The sequence below is a fragment of the Arachis stenosperma genome, chromosome 6, assembly GCF_014773155.1.
Source record: "Arachis stenosperma cultivar V10309 chromosome 6, arast.V10309.gnm1.PFL2, whole genome shotgun sequence".
NCBI classification, from domain to species: Eukaryota; Viridiplantae; Streptophyta; class Magnoliopsida; order Fabales; family Fabaceae; genus Arachis; species Arachis stenosperma.
In genome coordinates, this window is record NC_080382.1 from 19,803,777 (window position 1) to 19,822,747 (window position 18,971).

Genomic DNA, 18,971 nt, shown 5'->3' on the forward strand with positions numbered 1-18,971 from the left:
TTTCACAGAAACTACAACGATAATGGCGATTAGGTTCAATTAGGGATGTTTATGGATCGGATTTGATCTGCATATCCGTGGTGTTTATCTGAATCTGATCCGAAAATTATGAATATGAATCTAATCTGCAAGGCTATCGAATCGAATCATATCCACACACTAATAAGATCGAATCGCAGATTTTATGTAGAGTTTAGGGTTCAATTTAAAGACTAAGAGTACATAAGCAAAACGGCAACGTTTTTTCCGCCAAGAATAAATTTGTTCCTAAATTTGCTTTATACATTTATTTACACCATAACGGTGAAGTCCCCCGTCAACACCAAAATCTATCCATCATGCATTTTAAATAGTGAGGAACGAATTTGTATTTTCCAATGTTTGAAAAATAAATTTATCTACGAATTAAAAATCCAAGAACTAATTTGTTCTTTTCCCAAACTTTTTTTAGTCTGTTCCTATTTCAATCTCTCCTCCAAACGTAGCCGTCTAGTTGATTAAGTATACTTTTTCTACTACAAGTCTACAGCTACTTTCTCTTAATTTCATCTTCCTCTACGCAGCTACAGAAAAAAGAAAAGAAAAGAGAGAACCCTTGTGTTGTTAATCTTAGCCTCGTTCTTGTTCCTACTTTTTCTTCACCCTTTGCTTTCTTCTCCGAACTTTTCTCATTCTCTAATAAAGACTTCATCTTTCACTTTTTCTCCATCAAATTCCATTGACTTAACTCGCTTCCCACGTTACTGCTTCCTCATCAACCCACTTCCCGTCTTCTCTGCTCAATTCAGGTAACGTTTCTTTCCATCTTTTTTGTTCTTTATTTAAGTTTTCTTTCATAATTTTTTTTTTCAATATTTGATCAAAATCGAATTTTTGTCTATTTTTTGCTGCTAAACAATATCGTGTTTGTGTGGTCTTTCCTGGCTTCTTATTTATTTATTCATTTGTAGTGTTTTGGTTTCATCAAATTTGCTTATTGTTGCCAAGATTGGTATTTTACTTACAAGTAAATAAATTCAGTGTGTTACTACTGTGTCTCAGTTTCAGAATTCTGTTCAGTTGAATATTGATGTAGTATGTTGCTACCCCTGCCAAAGTTGTTGGTGCCCCAGCTTAAAGGTCATTGCTTTTACACAGATGTTTTATAATTGAGAGGTGCTGTTTAGTGCAAAATAATTTACATGGACCCTTAATGAATAAAGATGGTGAAAGTAATTGCACATTTAGTAGGCAAAAAAGTCGAAAATCGAGAGATTATGGTGAACGAGAATAAAGCATCCCATTTACTGAAGTTTTTGTGCGAGATTGTATTTTATGTATAATGGTGATTGGCAATTTGACATGATTTGTTAATTTAGTCTCACATTGTGATTAAAGTTATGAGTATATTTGGATGTGATGTTAGAAGGGACAGAAAAAAAGATTGAAATTTTCTTTGTTTTGGCAGACTATAATGAAATGCCGTGGAGCTAAGAGTTAGGAACTTAAGATACCAATAATTGATGTCAATGAAATCAGTTGTAAACAGTGAATTATCATCCTTCAAAAAGTGCGTTGTACTTGGAAGTTGAATTGACATGAAATTATTGAAAAAGAATTACATAGAAGAGAAAGAATGGCCCAATGTGTTACCAACGTTCTGCACAATTGATATTGATTCTTAGTAAAAATTGACATGAAATTATTGAAAAGAATTATATAGAAGAGAAAGAATGGCCCAATGTGTTACCAACATTCTGCACAATTGATATTGATTCTTAGTAAAACTTTAGGAGGTTTTTTTCTATCGACTTAATTTTGTAATGTGTTTGGAATATCTGCTATGCTGACATGTTAGAATGACACTTTACATGCAGTGTTTCCATCAAATTTTTTTGGAATTTCAGTGTTGATGCTCAGATAGATCATGATCAGGTATGTAGTCCATTCTCTGTTAATAAACTCTTTATATTTGTGTGTTGCCAACTTTAAGCACATCACATTAACATAATTGTCTTGGCAGTATCAAGCTGCTGATTCATGATTTTTAATTTTTTTTTGCGTGTTCTGCAAATAGGACGTCAACCGTTTCAACCGTATAATGTATTGTATATCTCTGTTTTCCTTTGGATATTCTAATATGGATCCTGTTGTGTTTGTAGAGTCTTGTTGCAATCATTTTGTCTTTCGGGTATGGACTGCATGGATGTTCATGCCTACTGTTAAGTGTGTGAACAATGTTTAGAAGGCCAAGGGGTCCTGATGTTTTTAGTATATTCAAATGCAAAGATCAAGGGGAATCATCTCTGGCAACAGATTTACTTCAAAATATTCCACCAGAGATTGAACTGTCTGATTATAGAAGGGTCCCAAGTCCAGACAGTGAGAGCCCTTCGGGACTTCTTCATGGTGAGAGCCTAAATGCAGAACCTATTGCTGATTTAGATCTCTTCTTCGAAAGGCTTTACAGCTACTACTGTGAGAAAGGGATATGGTGCATCATTATAAAATGGATTGGTGAACTTCTTAGCCTGGGGTTCACCATATGTTTTTCGGGATTTTTTCTACTATATGTTGATTGGAATGGGCTCCGCAATGCAAAGTGTGGGATGGATGCGGTTGAGTCTGGAATTAAGCCCTGTGATCTTGCTAAAGAAGCTCTTCATGAACACCCATTAACCCCAATGACTCTTACGAAAGCTATTATAGTTGGATACTTAGGAATATTTTCCATGTATTGGATATTTTGCTTCTTGAGATTCTTTGCTCAGCTACAGGATACTTTGGAAATCCGAGAGTTTTATTACAATAGGTAATATGAATGATAAGAAATTAAATGCGTTGAATCAAATGGTTAATTCTCCATTGCTTATGCGCTTTTTCCACTATTGTTCTCGTGCAGTCTCCATGTTACAGACAATGAAATACAAACAATGTCCTGGGCTACTATTATTGAAAAAGTTGTTAGGGTACAAAGTTCTAAACATCTTTGTGTTGTAAAGAATCTGTCTGCCCATGACATGGTAATGAGATTGATGCGGAAGGAGAACTACTTAATTGGGATGCTAAACAAGGGTGTGCTTGCTTTCCCCATTTCTCAATGGGTTCCAGGTGCTGGTCCTATAGTGGCATATAGTCCTAATGGAACCCATTATCGTTTAACACTAACTAAGACCCTTGAGTGGACTTTGAATTGGTGCATCTTGCAAAGCATGTTTGATCGGTATGTTAGAGATTATACAATTACCTTTTATCCAAAAAATGAGTGTCTGTTGTTGTTTGATCATGTAACTTTGTGGATAATTTGGTGAATTTTCATCATCTTTGGTTTATCCACTATTTTTCTCTTTAGACCATTTGGGTAAATGATTTGTTGGTTGAATGATGCAATGACAATTTAGATGCAGGATGGCACTTATTAGAATGTTACAATTGATATCATGTTTAAGTATTTTGTTACTCTTCAGGGACACATTTCATGTTATTCTACCTGTTATACTTGAACTTCATAGTGAGAGTCGGGATTTATTGTTTTATTTTTGCTTTGTTTCCTGAGGAATGCACTTAGATGTACATATGTGATGATTAATTGGTATTTATTGGAATGTTCATATACTGAACCTTTTTCATTGATATGTTATTGTTTGAATGCAAATTTCATTGCAGGAACTTTTGTGTGAAAAGGGATTTTGTGTCAAATCCAAATGCATTACAGAAAAGGCTTATGGTAGTTGGCTTTGCAATGCTTTTACTTTCTCCATTTCTTATCATATTCATGGTGGTGTATCTCTTTCTGAGGCATGCTGAACAACTTTATAACCATCCAAGCACGGCATCATCTCGAAGATGGTCAAATTTGTCAAGGTGGATATTTAGGGAATTCAATGAGGTATCACTGTTATTTTTCTTGACTGACTCTTTTCCATGTCAAAGACCAGTTCTTCTGAAAGCTAAAGTTTATGGTGGAGGTCATGAATGTTTATATATGTATGTCGTGTATTCCCTGTGTTCAAAATTCAAATAGCAGTTAATGAATTACCACTTATCAACTTAATCACATTAGTTAAACTGGAAATGATGTTAGCTGGCATGCCCTTCCACTTTTTTTTATAATAAAATAAAATAAAAAAAATAGGTTTTGAATTTATTTGAGACTTCAACAAATTTCACTTTATTTAACATAATTATTGAACTTTTTTTTATAGAAGCTATTTGAAGAGAACATATATATCATTAGATAGTTATTAACTTAGTAACTTGTATGCGATATTTTGAAAGTTTTTGGAGATTGAGTTTTATGTTCTATATGTGCTTTCTCCCTTGTAGTTTTATTTTAATCTAAAGGTATTAATTGCTTGAAAGTGGTGTTAACTATTTATAGCTTTAAAGTAATTTACCTAGTTATAATAGTTAACATAATCATATGTTATTTTACTTTTATAGTAAATCTCATCAATAACTTGTGTCTCAGGTGGAGCATCTCTTCAAACATCGAATTTATAGTGGTGTCTTGCATGCGTCTGAATATATCAAGCAATTTCCTTCACCTATCATATCTATCATTGCAAAATTCATCTCTTTTGTATCGGGTGGCTTTGCTGCAATTCTGATCATCATAGCTTTTCTTGAGGAGTCTCTGCTCGAGGGCCATGTATGATATCTATTTAGTTTTGACAATGTTATTTAGCATGTCATGATAGTCATTAGTTTATTTTTAACAAAAACTCATTACAGATATTTGGCCGGAATCTGTTTTGGTATGCCGCTGTTTTTGGAACTATAACTGCCATCAGCCGGGCTGCAATTACAACTGAGCTGTTGGTCTTAGACCCTGAGGGAACCATGTCTATGGTGGTTCAGTATACACATTATATGCCAAAAAGATGGCGTGGCAAAGAAAATACTGAAATGGTTCGCATCGAGTTTGAAACCTTATTCCAGGTACTATACCTGATATCTTTGTTTAATGCATTCTCATTAAGCTATACCCAACGTTTACTTGTTAGCTTACTCTTGAATTTTACTTCTGGTCCTCCTATATTTTTATGTGGTGCAGTACACTGGAATGATGCTACTTGAGGAGATGGCCTCGATTTTCCTCACACCATATTTACTTCTGTTTGTTGTTCCAAAGGTCATTGCTGTACTTGGATATAATGTTATTTATACTCCGTATGGTATAATGTATTAACTCTTTCATTTTTCTCTCTTTTGCAGCGGGTTGATGATATATTGCAGTTCATTTCTGATTTTACCGTAAATGTTGAAGGTGTTGGTCATGTTTGCAGGTTGGTGAGCAAATTTTTGGTTTCCATCATTTTCAATTTGCATTCCTCTTCTCCTGTGTATTCCTTTACGAAATTTTTTATTTTGGTACTCAGTTTTAATGTCTTAATTAATGGGTTGTACCCGAGATGTTGTCACAGTTTTAGCACCTTTGATTTTCAAGAGCATGGAAACAGCCGTTATGGTTCCCCACACAATGCACCACGTAATCGAAGGAGCTCACAGGGGAAGATGGAGAAATCATTGTTGAGGTATGGTCTTAGAGGAGCTTGTTTTAGTCACAGGATTAATAATTGATTACATTGTTACTTCATCAAATATTGTTTCAACATATATCAGATAATTAGTTAATTGTCTGAAATCCTTTGCGCCAAGAAAGAATACTCAGTTACCTATTAATCTATTTTTGGCTTAAAAAATTATTTCTTTTACTGTTGTGATTATGTTGAAACCGTGCATATTTTCTAAGCTATAATGATATACCAAGGATATTGTTGGGGAAATCAGAGATATTTTGACCAGCAAACAATTAGATAACACCAATTTCTTTTCCTTTTAGATGAGCCTGTTTGGTTTGCATTTTCATTTTCAGATTTTACGATTTTGTGAATAAAAAAAGAAAATAGTTAAAATAATAAAATCCTATTATCTGTTTTCACTTACTTTTTTTTCTCGCACAAAATTCTAAAAAAAAAAAAAAATACAAACTGAAGAGGCATAAACCAGTAATTATCAGCTCGAATACTTTCAATCTCCATGTTATTTTTCTCTCGTTCTATGAATGGCTCTTTCATATAAATGGTAATCATGTAATTAATCAAAGGAAAATAATGATAATTTTGACTTTTAGATTTGTTTAACTTGTGTTGTCATTACAGTTTTCAGAGTAGTTACCCATCATGGGACCCGAATGTTCTTGGGAAGCAGTTTTTGCGAAATGTTAGAAGCTTCAGAGAGCAGAGGTTATCAGGATACAGAAGCGGACATGCATTTTCCTGTCCACAATGGAGGGGTCGTCCGATAATTTTGACTTTTAGATTTGTTTAACTTGTGTTGTCATTACAGTTTTCAGAGTAGTTACCCATCATGGGACCCGAATGTTCTTGGGAAGCAGTTTTTGCGAAATGTTAGAAGCTTCAGAGAGCAGAGGTTATCAGGATACAGAAGCGGACATGCATTTTCCTGTCCACAATGGAGGGGTCGTCCGAATGTGGGAGGCGATGGAGAAAGAAACCGGTTCATATCCTGGGAAGTGCCAAACAGTGTTCTTGCAACTGCCAACCAAAAGAATCATCCCTACCTGATTGACTGCTACTATACATCTCAACCTTGTGATGCGGCTCTCAAAGATGTTCCATCAGAACCTTTCGGAGTAACTGAGCCTGCATACGAAGAATACTCACATGAGTATTGTGAGGATCGCCCTGCGTCGACTCCAATCTTCAGGGAAAGCCTTATTAAGGATGAAAATTCAAATGCCCAGAGTCATTGGTGGGATAAATGTCGGCTGCAAGGTGGACAAGTTCAAACAAGCTTTTTTGAGCCTCCGGATTTCAATCACCGAACAGAATATAGTCAATGTGAAGAGTTTTCTAACCGAGGAGCAGAGGATCAAGATCAAGAACATTGCTTGTACTGGCAAAACCACCACAGGTTATCTAGAGAAGCTTGCTCAGATGACTTAGAGGCAGGAGAATTTAATCTTCATTTTGATAACGTTTATAGCAGACCTCCAGAATCGCCCACTGTAAATTCCAGAACTTCTAGCTTTGAGTGATGAATTTTGCCCCACATTAAATTTTACTTGTATGGACATTTGATTCTTTGCTGTATATAAATCCATTTGTGATTGTTAACTGAGCCTTGGCTTAATGTTGGAAGGTCATTAAGGATGGTTGCAAGGGGTCTGGAAAGGCCTTCTACTTCCAGGTGTAAGAACCATTAAAAAAATTAGAGAGAAAAAGGAAATGTTTTATGTTGTCCGGTCTCTAAATTTGTCAACTCATATCATTTTCATGGTTATTTGTTCTATTAAAACAAAAAAGTGACAACTAGAATGAGAGGTGGTTTGTTTTACCCCAGTTAAAAATTGTGCAGGGTAAAATTAGTTATACAAGTAAATTTTATGTTGCTTCTTATAACGGAATAAGCTAATGTCTGAGGAAGGAGTGTGACAACTGAAAAAGATCTACTTTAGAATATGAAGTTCCCATTGTCATCAATTATGTATGCATAAATTGTCAGTGAAATTACAAGACTAGAGAGTAATTAAACCTTTAAAAAATCACTTATTCTCATTTTGCACAAACTGGCTATTATAGTCCTAGAATCTTGGCAGATATCTCACTAACCGGATTACACATATGTCCTTTCTGATATATTTTCATACCACATACAAGTGGTCCAGTAACAGTAATGTCTAAGCATGAGAAACTGAGGAACAGGAACACCAAATTGGTAGAAAAAAGCAAACCAACACTTATTGCTCTGTTTGCACTTTGCATTGTACTTGCTCAGTGTCCTCCATGTGCTGATGAACTAAAAAAACAAATAAAAATAAAAACCAACTTTGGGGTGATAATTTCCGAGAGGGTGTGGTTTTCTCATGCTGCTGCTACTTATGGCTCCTCATTGTATGGGTCCTACAACCCATCTTATGATTTAGGCTTCTCCAAGTGCAACACAGTATCATGAACATAATGGATGCTGCAACTAATCATTTCCTTTCGTTTGTGATCTAAGCAATGACACTAAAAGCAATGTTACTTTTTTTCAACTATAATCGTATTGTGGCACTCACTTTATCACTAACTATCATTTCAAGAAATTCTTTTTAAAAAAATACTGATAATGTATGATTTTTTATATACATTTCTCTTACAAATGCTTGTGTTGCAGAATTAGAACTTAGATAAGCAGAGAAAGACATGACCATAATTCTAAAACTCTGCAAATACTTAACATGTGCCGATGTCCATTTTTGTCACTATTAAGGACTAGAAATTCAGAAAACAGAAAGACAAAATGGTAAAGTTTTTTTTTTTTTTGGAAAAAGGAAAGGTTATGTTACATTAAACCTCATTTTCCAGAGGAATGATTGCACTTTTGGATCCACGGCAATAACGGAACGGAAAGAATGATCTTCTGGTTCTGCTATTACAATCTTCACTGGCACTAGCATGATTCTGATTATGCCTATTTTGCTGAATAATGGCTTGAACATCTAAGTAAACTTGTCTATCATTTGCAGAATCCATTGAAAAGGATCTTCTAATAGGCTGAAGAGAAGAGAATTGATCATCTTTCTTTCCAACATCAATGCACTCATCTCCCATGATTGAAACATGGTGGCACTTCCATGGTTTCTTCCTTGCAAAGCTAGAGTAACTCCTACTGTGTGCTATGTTTTCCCCTGAGTCATTATTCATCACTTGTTGCTGCATCTGTGGCAGTGTTGTAATTCCTTCATGTTCTGCTCCAACTTCAATGACCACAAAATCTTCATCACTTGCCATGTTAGAGAGCAACTGAGAGTCCTGAGGGGAAGAACTCGGGGCTATAATACGGTCAGTTGGAAGCTGCATGTTGCCGGAGATACTTGTTCTGCAGAGAGGGCAATTTGCATTGGTCTGAAGCCAAATATGAATGCAATCCAAGTGAAATGCATGGTTGCAATTTGGAAGAACTTTGAGCATTTCCCTTTCTTGAAACTCTGTCAGACAAACTACACAGGCAGAGATGCTTTGAAAATCTTTTGTAAACTGAAATGTTGGGATTTCTTGGATGGAAGATTCATCTAAGCCAAGGTTGAGCATCCTTGGAGAGAATGCTATGAAGGGATCTTCATCCTGTGGATGCGGATTATTGGGAGTCTGCATCCGCAGGAAGGAGATCCATCTTAGAGGGTTAACATGGTGCCAATTTGAGCAGCATTTTGTAACAAAAGATAAGTAGGTAATGAGTATGAAAAGTGTGGCCGGTATGAGAGGCAGGACAATAACAAATATGAGTAGAGAAGAATCCGATGAAGGTTGATGTTGATATTCTTCAAAGTGAGTGTGGTTGTGGTTCAATGCCATGTGAGATATGAGCATACAGAGGCACGAGATCTTTCTTATCTTGGACAGAATGCAAAGGAGTCGTTATTAGTTATAAAATTGTAAGGAACGTGCACATGTGCTCGTCACTAGGAAAAAGGAACAACACGACGGTTCACCGTTTGACTTTATGATTAAGCTACCTATACTACTACAAATACGGATTTGGTTCCCCGTTTAAAAAAAGCACGGTGTTTGATTGAGTATTAGATATAAGAAAAGCTTGAGGGTTAGTAATTTGTAATTTGATTTAGTGTTAGATTTATAAAATATAATATTTAGATTTATAATAAGAGGAGATTTAAATGGTCATGTTGGAAAAGAAGTGACTGGGTATGCGAGTATTCACGGAGGCCATGGTTTCAGGGTGATTAATGTCAAGGGTAAAATTATTTTGAATTTTTCCTCGATCTTTGATCTTCTCATCGCAAATACATGTTTTAAAAAGAGAGACGAATGTCTTATAACCTATAAGAGTGGCATGACAAGCTCTCAAATCGACTTCTTGTTGAGGAGAGTCAACCGAAAATTTTGCATTAATTGTAAAATTATTTCGGGAGAGAGTTTGACAACACAATCTAGGATACTCGTCATAAATTTTCGCGTTGAGTAAAAATTGAGGAAAAGACATCATACGAAGAACCCAAGGACGAGGTGGTAGCAGATAAAAGGTGAGGAACAAAGAAACTTCATAAGACGGGTAAGAGAAGAGACAAAGTGGGATGGGAATGGAAGCGCACAAGAGATGTGGAGGGAGATGGCAAAAGTTATTAGAAGAACAGCAAAAGAAAGTTTTGGTGAATTTGAAAGAATAGGACCAAGAGACAAGGAGTCCTGGTGGTAGAATGCGAGTGTACAAAAAAAAAGATAAAAATAAAAAGGGAGTGCTTTAAAGAGTGGTCTTTATGCCGCAACGCAGGTAACTGGAAAAAATATAAGGCGGCTAAGAAAGAGACAAAAGTGGCTGTAAGTGAAGTAAGAACAAGAGCATATGAGGGTCTCTACCAGTCTTTGAGTACGAAAGGAGGAGAAAAAGGTATATATAGAATCGCAAAGAGCCGTGAAAGAAGAACAAGAGATTTGGATAAAGTTAAATGCATAAAGGATAAGGATGGAGAGGTGTTGGCTCAAGAGGAGAAGATTAATAAAAGGTGGAAGAGCAACTTCTACAAGTTATTTAATGAGGGACAGAAGACTCCTTCGACCCTTGGTCAGTTATACACAAGGGAAGAAAATAAAAATTTTGACTACTATCGAAGGATTCGAAACTTCGAGGTAAAAGAGGCTCTAAAGCAGATGAAAAATGGCAGGGTAGTAGGACTTGATAATATCCCGATTGAGGTTTGGAAGGGCCTTGGAGAAAAAGGCATCAACTGGTTAACCAAGCTTTTTAATGAGATTTTAAGGTCAAAGAAGATGCCTGATGAGTGGAGAAAGAGCACCTTGGTGCTTATTTACAAGAATAAAGGGAATATACAAAGTTGCGAAAACTATAGAGGGATCAAGTTCATAATTCATACCATGAAGTTATGGGAAAGGGTGATAGAACGGAGGTTGAGAAAAGAGACACAAGTAATAGAGAACCAATAAGCGATATATCTATTAAGAAGGATGATGGAGAGGTATCGTAGTAATAAAAGAGATCTACATATGATGTTTATTGATTTGGAAAAAGCGTATGATAGGGTGTTAAAGGAGGTCTTATGGAAGGTTTTAGAAAAGAGGAGAGTAAGCATTGTATATATTCGTGCAATTAAAGACATGTATGATGTGACCACAACTAGTGTGAAAACTCAAGGTGGTATGATAGAGGAATTTTCTATTGGTATAGGATTACACCAGGGATCATCTTTAAGTCCATACATTTTCGCATTAGTCTTGGAAGTACTCACAGAGCACATCTAAGAGCCTGTGCCATGGTACATACTTTTTGCCGATGATATCATCCTTATGAGAGAGTCAAGGAAAGACCTAAATAAGAAGTTGGACTTATGGAGAGAAGTTCTAGAAGTGTATAGTCTGCGCATAAGCCGTAGTAAGACGGAATATATGGAATGTAAGTTCAGTTTGAGAAAGGAAAACCCTAATATAGATATGAAGATTGGAGAAAACATCCTACAAGAAGTTAAAAGTTTTAAGTATCTTAGGTGCATCATACATGATAATGGAGAGTTTGAACAAGATGTAAATCATAGGATCCAAATAGGTTGGTCAAAATGGTGGAGTGCATCTAGTTTTATATACGACAAAAAAGTGCCTTTAAAATTTAAAAGGTAAATTCTATCGCACCGCTATAAAACTAGTTATGCTTTATGGTACGGAGTGTTGGGCGGCCAAAGGGGAGCACGAATATAAGTTGAGTGTGATAGAGATGAAGATGTTGAGATTGATGAGTGGTCATACGCGATTGGATAAAATTTGGAACGAAGATATAAGGGAGAGAGATGGAGTAGCACCTATTGTGGAAAAGATGGTTAAATCGCGTCTCAGGTAGTTTGGACATGTGAGAAGAAGATCGATAGAACACCTAGTCAAGAGGGTGGATGAGACGGAAGATGGACAAAGGGCAAAAGACAGAGAAAAACCTAAGAAGACCATCCATGAGGTGGTCAAACGAGATCTACATGTAAACGGTATCTTTGTAGACATGATACATGACAGTGTACAATAATATCGTTTGATTTATGTAGCCGACCCCACCTAGTGGGACAAGACTTTATTGTTATTGTTGTTTGTAGTATTTAGATTTGTAATATAGAATTCAAAATTAAAGGTTTACAATTTAGAATATATAATTTAAAATAAACAAATAATTTTTAAAAAGTTGACCCATATTAGCTAAAAAAAAATTGATTACCTACAAGGAGGAAGCAAAGCAAACAGGGAACAGGGTACAGAGGATATGGCTTGGAACGAACTTTCAACACTGCCAAGGAGGCTGCAAGAGCCTATGACTCTGCTGCTTTTGGTATGAGAGGTGCTTCCACCATTCTCAGTTTTCCAAATCAGTATCGATTAACCAGCAATAATGCTAATGCTAAGTCCTCTATTAATAAATCTTCGCCTACTAGTCATGTTAAAACAAGTTTTTGAGTTTGAGTGTTTAGATGACAAATTGCTAGAGGAACTCGTAGAATGTGATTAACAATTTTGTCTCAACATAATGTATTCCATAGTCTTTATAATAGTTTGTTTGTTTTAAAAATAACGCAGTTAAAAATCAATTTGAATGTCTGGGTAGGGTTGGTTCTAGGCTTACGTTCTGTATGGAAATAGAAATAAGCTTAATTTATTGATTTATTTGATAATTTTATTGCTTCTCATATCCAAAACCCGGGAAAAAAGTATAATAATCAGAATTCAGAGCACCTAAGAAAGAAACAACACAGAAGACCGGAAAACATAAATATAATAATTTTCACAACGATCAATCCAAGAACAAATAGAATGGTAGATCCCTATATGATAGAAATAAAAGAACGCAACTCTATAATTTATCTAAACAAATGAAATGAAATCTCTTATTTACAGAATGCAGTTTCCAGCTGTGGAGCTAGCATCTTGCCCCTGAAGGAGTTCTTCCAACAACTTGTTGTCAAAGTATTCCAACTCAAGTTGATGGATATGTTCTTGCTGTTGTTGTGATCTTCTAGAAGAACCGGAAGAAGAAGAAGAAGCAGCGACATAGTCATTTGGGAAATTGAGAATGGCTCTATGACCACGAAAATGGAAAGCAGCAGCGTCATAGGCTCTAGCAGCTTGTTCAGCAGTGTCAAAGGTTCCAAGCCATATACGAGTCCCTTTCCTGGTTGGGTCTCTAATCTCAGCAGCGAATTTGCCCCATGGCCTCCTACGAATCCCTCTGTAGTGTCTCTCTCCCTCCATTGATGGTTAGTTTGAATGAATAATAATCTTTATATGTGAATGAAACTAGTAAAGTAGTATATAGATAGATAATATTCGGATCGCAGGCATGCAAGTTTGACTGGTGAAGAGGGATCGAAGAAGGTCGTAACTGACGGTTTGACTTTCAACTTCTTGTATCTTCTTCTTGACCTAACCTCCATCACAATCTTGAAATGCAACAAACCAATTTATTACAGTTAAAAATGGAATAAATCTTTCGTATATTCTTTTTTGGTATTAAAAATAAATTTGTTATCTTCTCTTACTTTTTATTAATTATTTTTAATATCAAAAATAAAAAATATACAAAAACAAATACACAAAAGTAATATATATAAGATTTTTCTATTATTAATTTTTCTCATTCGTAATATCCCTCCAATTTACAATTTTTAATATTTTTTCTTTTATATGTTTACGACAATATTTTTTTAATTTTTTTAAAATAATGTAATTTTAAAAAATTTCATTTTACATGAACTTTTTCCTTGCCAAGGTCCAACTAACTTTTTTGTTTTTTTCAATCTCATTCTCTTAATTCTGAGTTGTTTCTCTTTGTTTTTAGTTATGTGAAGTATACACTAAAATTAATTACAAAAATAAATTATTATTATAACATTCAAATTTGTAATATAAGTGCATATTTAAAAAAATTAAAACACATATATTTATACATAAATACATTAGTAACTAATTTTAATAGCCAATTTTAATAGACAAATAATATTTTTACTCTGTTTTATGGCCCAAAAATAAAATTACATTCAAATTTACGATTAATTATTAACTTACTAATAGCAATTAGTTTACTAATTACGCTGAAAATATATATATCGTTTACAAAAACCGTTTGGATAGTTGAGGATTAGTTAAGAATTTTCGAATTATAAAAAAGTATTCTATTTTTAGATAAATAACCAAAAATAAAAAATGACATTTACTTATAAATTAATGAGGCATGCATAGATATGTATATATGTGTATACACAAAACAAAATTAAATTAACAATTATGAATGTGATGCTAGAAAGGATTTAGGTTATATTTGGTTGGAAGGAAAGAAATAAAGAGGAAAGAAAGGAAAAAAAAAAGAAGGGAAAAAAAAGAAATTGAGTGGATTTTTATTTTTTTTTAGATGTGTTTGGATGAAAAGAAAAAAAAATGTTATAAAAAGTCAATTTTATCCTTATATTATAAAATATATTAAAAAAATAAAAATATAATATTAAAAGTAGAGAGAGATTTAGTTTTCTCTCCGTTTTCTCTCCATTGTTAGAGAAAAAAAAATTGGTGGATTTCACTAATATTTTCCCACCCATTTTCCTTTCTCTCTTATTTCTCTCCTCAACCAAACAAGAGAAAATAACTATTTTCCTTCCAATTTTTTTCTCTCCCTTTTCTTTCCTTCCATTTTCACCTCAAACAAACAGAGTGTTAGTGACTTCGTCATGTCTACCTCTAACTTTTATGACAAAAGTATATTGCATCTATCATTAGAGCTAATAATTTTGAGCTTAAAAAGACAAATAATTAACAAAAACAATAATTTTTCCTCAAGTATTTATTAAAAAGACGAATAATTAACAAAAACACAACAATATTTTTCCTTCTAAATATGGATTAAAGAAACCCTAACATAATTAATGTCAACAAATAGCCAAATTACCTAAAAAGTATTTGGAAATTAAATTTAATTATCATTAGTTAAACTTTCACTTTTTTCTAAATATTTATCCTCCAATCTTTTTTATTGAGAATTTGTGAAAAAATATTATCCCAATCCAAAAATATTTTATTGTATGTGATTAACGTGAAGAGCGATTGGGCTATGCACATCAAGAAAAGAATACATAATAGAGTAACAGAAAAAAAAAAAAGAAACTTAAACTCAGACTCACAGATTTGTGTTTTTCAGAGTGGCATCAAGTAAAGGGTGTAAGGAAGAGCATCACGGATTCACGGTGAAAATATTGGCTACTTGGTGAATGATGGAAATTGGTAGTTGTTACGAAATTGGGTTCAAATTGCTTTATTCTTTTGTGAAAGACTAGGCTAACTACAACGTGCAAAGCAGATTGTTTGTTATAATACAATGGTACATGTTTATGCACTGGGATCTTAAAGCTTTGGAGAGTAAAACCCAATTCATTGAGCTTCAATGTGACTGCAATCAATTCTCGATCGATATTCTGCAGCCTAGGAACAAACTATGATATTTTGCTTCTTACTTTTTTATGTAAAGATGTAGTTTCTAAGAAAAAACAGTAGCCAAACACAAATTTTTTAGTGTTCGGACAAGTAACATATCACAATCTAAAAATTCTATAATACTAAAATCAGAATCAACTTTAACAACAAATTTTGAGTAAGATCTATTTTTAAGTATCTCAAAATTCAGAAAACATATTGAAATGTGTTGGTAGATCTTAGCTCAAGTAAAATTCATAATTTAAAAAAAAATAAATAAATAAATAAAAGAAGAAGTGACTATAAGCCACGTGAGAAAGAGAGAAATTAAAAGGCGTCGTTTTTCAAAAAGAAAAAAAAAAGATACAGAGAGGGAGAGAGCTTTGACAAGAAGAGAAGAAAAAGAAAGAAAAATAGTAGTGTTATTTTGATTTCATTAATTTGGTAAATTTGTTCCATTTTTTATAAAATTTTTAGTATGTTATTTTTGGTGTAGAGATGAATATTAGGGTATAACTTGATAGTTGTATTGTTTTTTTTGTTTGATTTGAGATATTCACATTTGTAGAAGGTTTATTTTAATTCCATCAGTTTTGATGATATATTTTGTTGATTGTTGAAATGCCCTAATACTACTAGAAAGACTGATTGTGTACCTATTATTTTGATAGTGAAAGATTTTACTGGATTAGATCTCATAGATTTTTGTCCCTCTTTTTGAGATTTTTCCCACTATAAAAATTATGGTGTTTGATTATTTCATTTCTGCCATTATATTTGCTGTTTGGAGTATCTTTGGAGTTGCTTATTTAATTGCACAGGTTGTGAAAAAAATTATTTTTGGTACTTCCACTGTTAAACAAATTTTTATCTGCACCTCAATTTTTTCAATAAAGTGGTATCAAAATTTTGGTTGTTTATTTCTATACTTATTGAATGGAGAAAAATACTCATGGACTAAATATGGTCAAATCGAATTCCAAAAATTACTCAATTTGAAAGACCTTCATGGAAGATATGTTGTATAGCAAGAACTTATCCTATGGAGGGTGATAGATCCAAAGGTACTAAATTCAATGCTGAATAAAAGAAGTTGAATCGAAAGGTAGTTGCTTTGATTAGGCAATGATTCGATCTTAGCATGTATCCATATGTTGACACCAAAACGAATATCGAGAAGATGCAGAAGAAATTGAAGAAGTTATATGAGAGAAAGAATGTGCACAACAAAGCATTCTTGATTGGGAAGCTTATTAATATGAAGTATATTGAAGGTAAATTAATGCCGGAGCACTTGAGTATTTTTTAAGAGACACTGAACTGACAAATAATAAAATCACTTTAAATGATAAGTTGTAAGTCTTATTGTTATTGAGTTCTTTGTCTGATAATTGGAAAGTTCTAGTTGTGATACTGACTAATTCAGCTCCAAAAAGAAAGTTGACGTTAGCAATGATTAAAGAGAACATGTTGAATGAAGAAGTAAAAAAAGAGAGTGAAGTTTGATTAATGCCTCCTCCTAGTCAGAAGTACGTATTTCAGAGTCACGAGAGAGAAGTCAAAGTAAAAAATTTCATAGTTTTGACAGGTCAGAGAGTCGAAGCAAGTTAAGAGAAAAGTACAAGTCAAGAAAGGGGTTCATTTGTCACCATTGTGGCAAGCCAAGACATATCAAGAGGTATTGTACGTTCTTGAAAAGAGAACAATCAAGAGAAAGAAACAAAGACAAAGGTAAAGATAGTGATAAAGAAACTACTGCTATTGTTTATGAAGATGTTCTTATTACCTATGATGAAAATTATGTTAATCTTATCTGTGATGATTTCACCTGGATTATTGACTTTAGTACCTCATGTCATGTCACTCCGAAGCATGAATTTTAACTTCCTATACTGCTAGAAATTTTGACAAGATCAAATTGGAAGATAAAAGAGTGTGTGATATCATTGGTATGTGTGTTATGTGGCTTGAAACCAATATGAAATGCAAGTTACAGTTGAAGAATGTTAGGCATGTGCCAAATATATATGCAGTTCAATCTTATTTCAGTGAAGGCATTAGATCAAGAGAGATATTGCACTTCTTTTGATAGTGAAAAATACAGATTACCAAAGGGGCTCTCATTATTGCTAAAGAAGACAATAGTCTCACTACTCTCTACCAGTTGCAAGCAAAGTTGTGCAAAAAAGAGGTGAATGTAGCTGATGATTCCTCTTCTGATTTGTAGCATATGCGTCTTGGTCACTTGAGCGATAAAGGACTAAGCATCTTAGTCAAGAAACCCTTCTCGTAAAAAGTATAACTTTAAATACTTATACTCATTGTTTTATTGGAAAGCATGCTAGAGTATCATTTTATAGTTTTGGATCTCATAGGAGATCACATGTTCTAGATTTAGTTCACACTGATGTGTGCACTATGGATGCTAAGACACTAGGTGGTGCATCATGCTTTGTTACTTTTATTGATGATTATTCTCAGAAAGTGTGGGATTTTATTTTGAAATCTAAAGACCAGGTGCTCTGTATCTTTAAACACTTCCATGCAAGTGTTGAAAATAAAATAGGAAGAAAATTGAAATGTGTTCGAGCATATAATGGTGGTGAATACAGGATTCTGTTTGAAGAGTATTGTAAAAGACATGGGATCAAACCTGAGAAGACGATTTCTAAGACTCCTCAACATAATGGTGTTTTAGAGAGAATGAATCGTACTATCAATGATAAAGTCAGGTGTATGCTCTTTCATACAACGTTGCCTAAATCCTTTTGGGGTGAAGCGATGAGAACTGTGGTAGATTTGATCAACCTTTCTCCTTTAGTTCCACTAAATGGTGATGTTCCAGATAAAGTTTGGAGAGGAAAAGATATTTCCTATAGTATTTGTGAGTGTTTGGCTACAGAGCTTTTGTTCACATTCTAAGAGATAAAAGGTTCAAACTTGATGGAAAGTCAAAGTAGTGTATCTTCATAGGTTATGGTCACAAAAACTTTGGTTGATTATAAGATATGGTGAGCAAGAAAATAATTAGAATACGAGATGTGATTTTTCTTGAAGCCTAACCATTGATGATCTTGAGAAGACAAATAAGACAACAATAATTGTTAGACGTTCTACTAATGATGAACATAGTCTTTCGACTAGACCTCCTGTTGATGGGGGAGATGTACAAGTTGATAATGATGGTGATGATTTGCATGATGAACCTACACCTCAACCTGAGGTGCTAGATGCAAAAATTTTACCAGATGTTGAAATTCTACTTGAACTACCAGTTGAGCCTGAATTGAGAAGATCTACTAGATAGCGTCATCCTTTTCAGAAATACTCTCCTTAGGAGTATGTGATGAACACTGAGACTAGGGAGCCAGAGAGCTACCAGGAAGCTATGTCTGATGAGCATAAAGAAGATTGGTTGCAAGAAAAAATAAAATTCTTGCATGAGAATCATACGTTTGAATTGGTGAAGTTGTCAAGTGGTAAGAGAGCATTCAAGAATAAACGAGTGTTCAAATT

At 34.0% G+C, this 18,971-nt stretch overlaps 3 protein-coding genes across 3 annotated transcripts; 1 reads left to right on the forward strand and 2 right to left on the reverse strand.

The window, feature by feature from the left end:
- The first annotated feature begins 498 nt into the window (after window positions 1-498).
- Window positions 499-7,268, forward strand: LOC130935902 (autophagy-related protein 9-like). The gene is made up of 11 exons (XM_057865817.1): window positions 499-788; window positions 1,857-1,914; window positions 2,142-2,791; window positions 2,882-3,202; window positions 3,646-3,868; window positions 4,451-4,630; window positions 4,714-4,920; window positions 5,036-5,113; window positions 5,197-5,267; window positions 5,406-5,516; window positions 6,331-7,268. The coding sequence occupies exons 3-11, from the start codon at window positions 2,217-2,219 to the stop codon at window positions 7,040-7,042; spliced, it is 2,478 nt and encodes an 825-aa protein (XP_057721800.1). The 5' UTR covers window positions 499-788; window positions 1,857-1,914; window positions 2,142-2,216; the 3' UTR covers window positions 7,043-7,268.
- Window positions 7,269-8,157: 889 nt separating this feature from the next.
- LOC130932922 (RING-H2 finger protein ATL16-like) lies at window positions 8,158-12,362 on the reverse strand. The gene is made up of 2 exons (XM_057862384.1): window positions 12,220-12,362; window positions 8,158-8,868 (listed from the first exon to the last, which is right to left on the reverse strand). The coding sequence occupies exon 2, from the start codon at window positions 8,847-8,849 to the stop codon at window positions 8,337-8,339; it is 513 nt and encodes a 170-aa protein (XP_057718367.1). The 5' UTR covers window positions 8,850-8,868; window positions 12,220-12,362; the 3' UTR covers window positions 8,158-8,336.
- A 388-nt stretch (window positions 12,363-12,750) lies between these two features.
- LOC130932920 (ethylene-responsive transcription factor ERF098-like) lies at window positions 12,751-13,380 on the reverse strand. The gene has a single exon (XM_057862383.1). It carries the CDS (start codon window positions 13,245-13,247, stop codon window positions 12,888-12,890), a length of 360 nt encoding a protein of 119 aa, XP_057718366.1. The 5' UTR covers window positions 13,248-13,380; the 3' UTR covers window positions 12,751-12,887.
- Window positions 13,381-18,971: the final 5,591 nt, after the last annotated feature.

Bases quoted from the DNA above. Each gene is read 5' to 3' on its own strand.
- LOC130935902 (XM_057865817.1), top strand. From the start codon at position 2,217: ATGTTTAGAAGGCCAAGGGGTCCTGATGTTTTTAGTATATTCAAATGC. The intron at 3,869-4,450 runs GTATCACTGTTA...CTTGTGTCTCAG, and splicing joins TATTTAGGGAATTCAATGAG to GTGGAGCATCTCTTCAAACA. The intron at 4,921-5,035 runs GTACTATACCTG...TATGTGGTGCAG, and splicing joins AGTTTGAAACCTTATTCCAG to TACACTGGAATGATGCTACT.
- LOC130932922 (XM_057862384.1), bottom strand. From the start codon at position 8,849: ATGCAGCTTCCAACTGACCGTATTATAGCCCCGAGTTCTTCCCCTCAG.
- LOC130932920 (XM_057862383.1), bottom strand. From the start codon at position 13,247: ATGGAGGGAGAGAGACACTACAGAGGGATTCGTAGGAGGCCATGGGGC.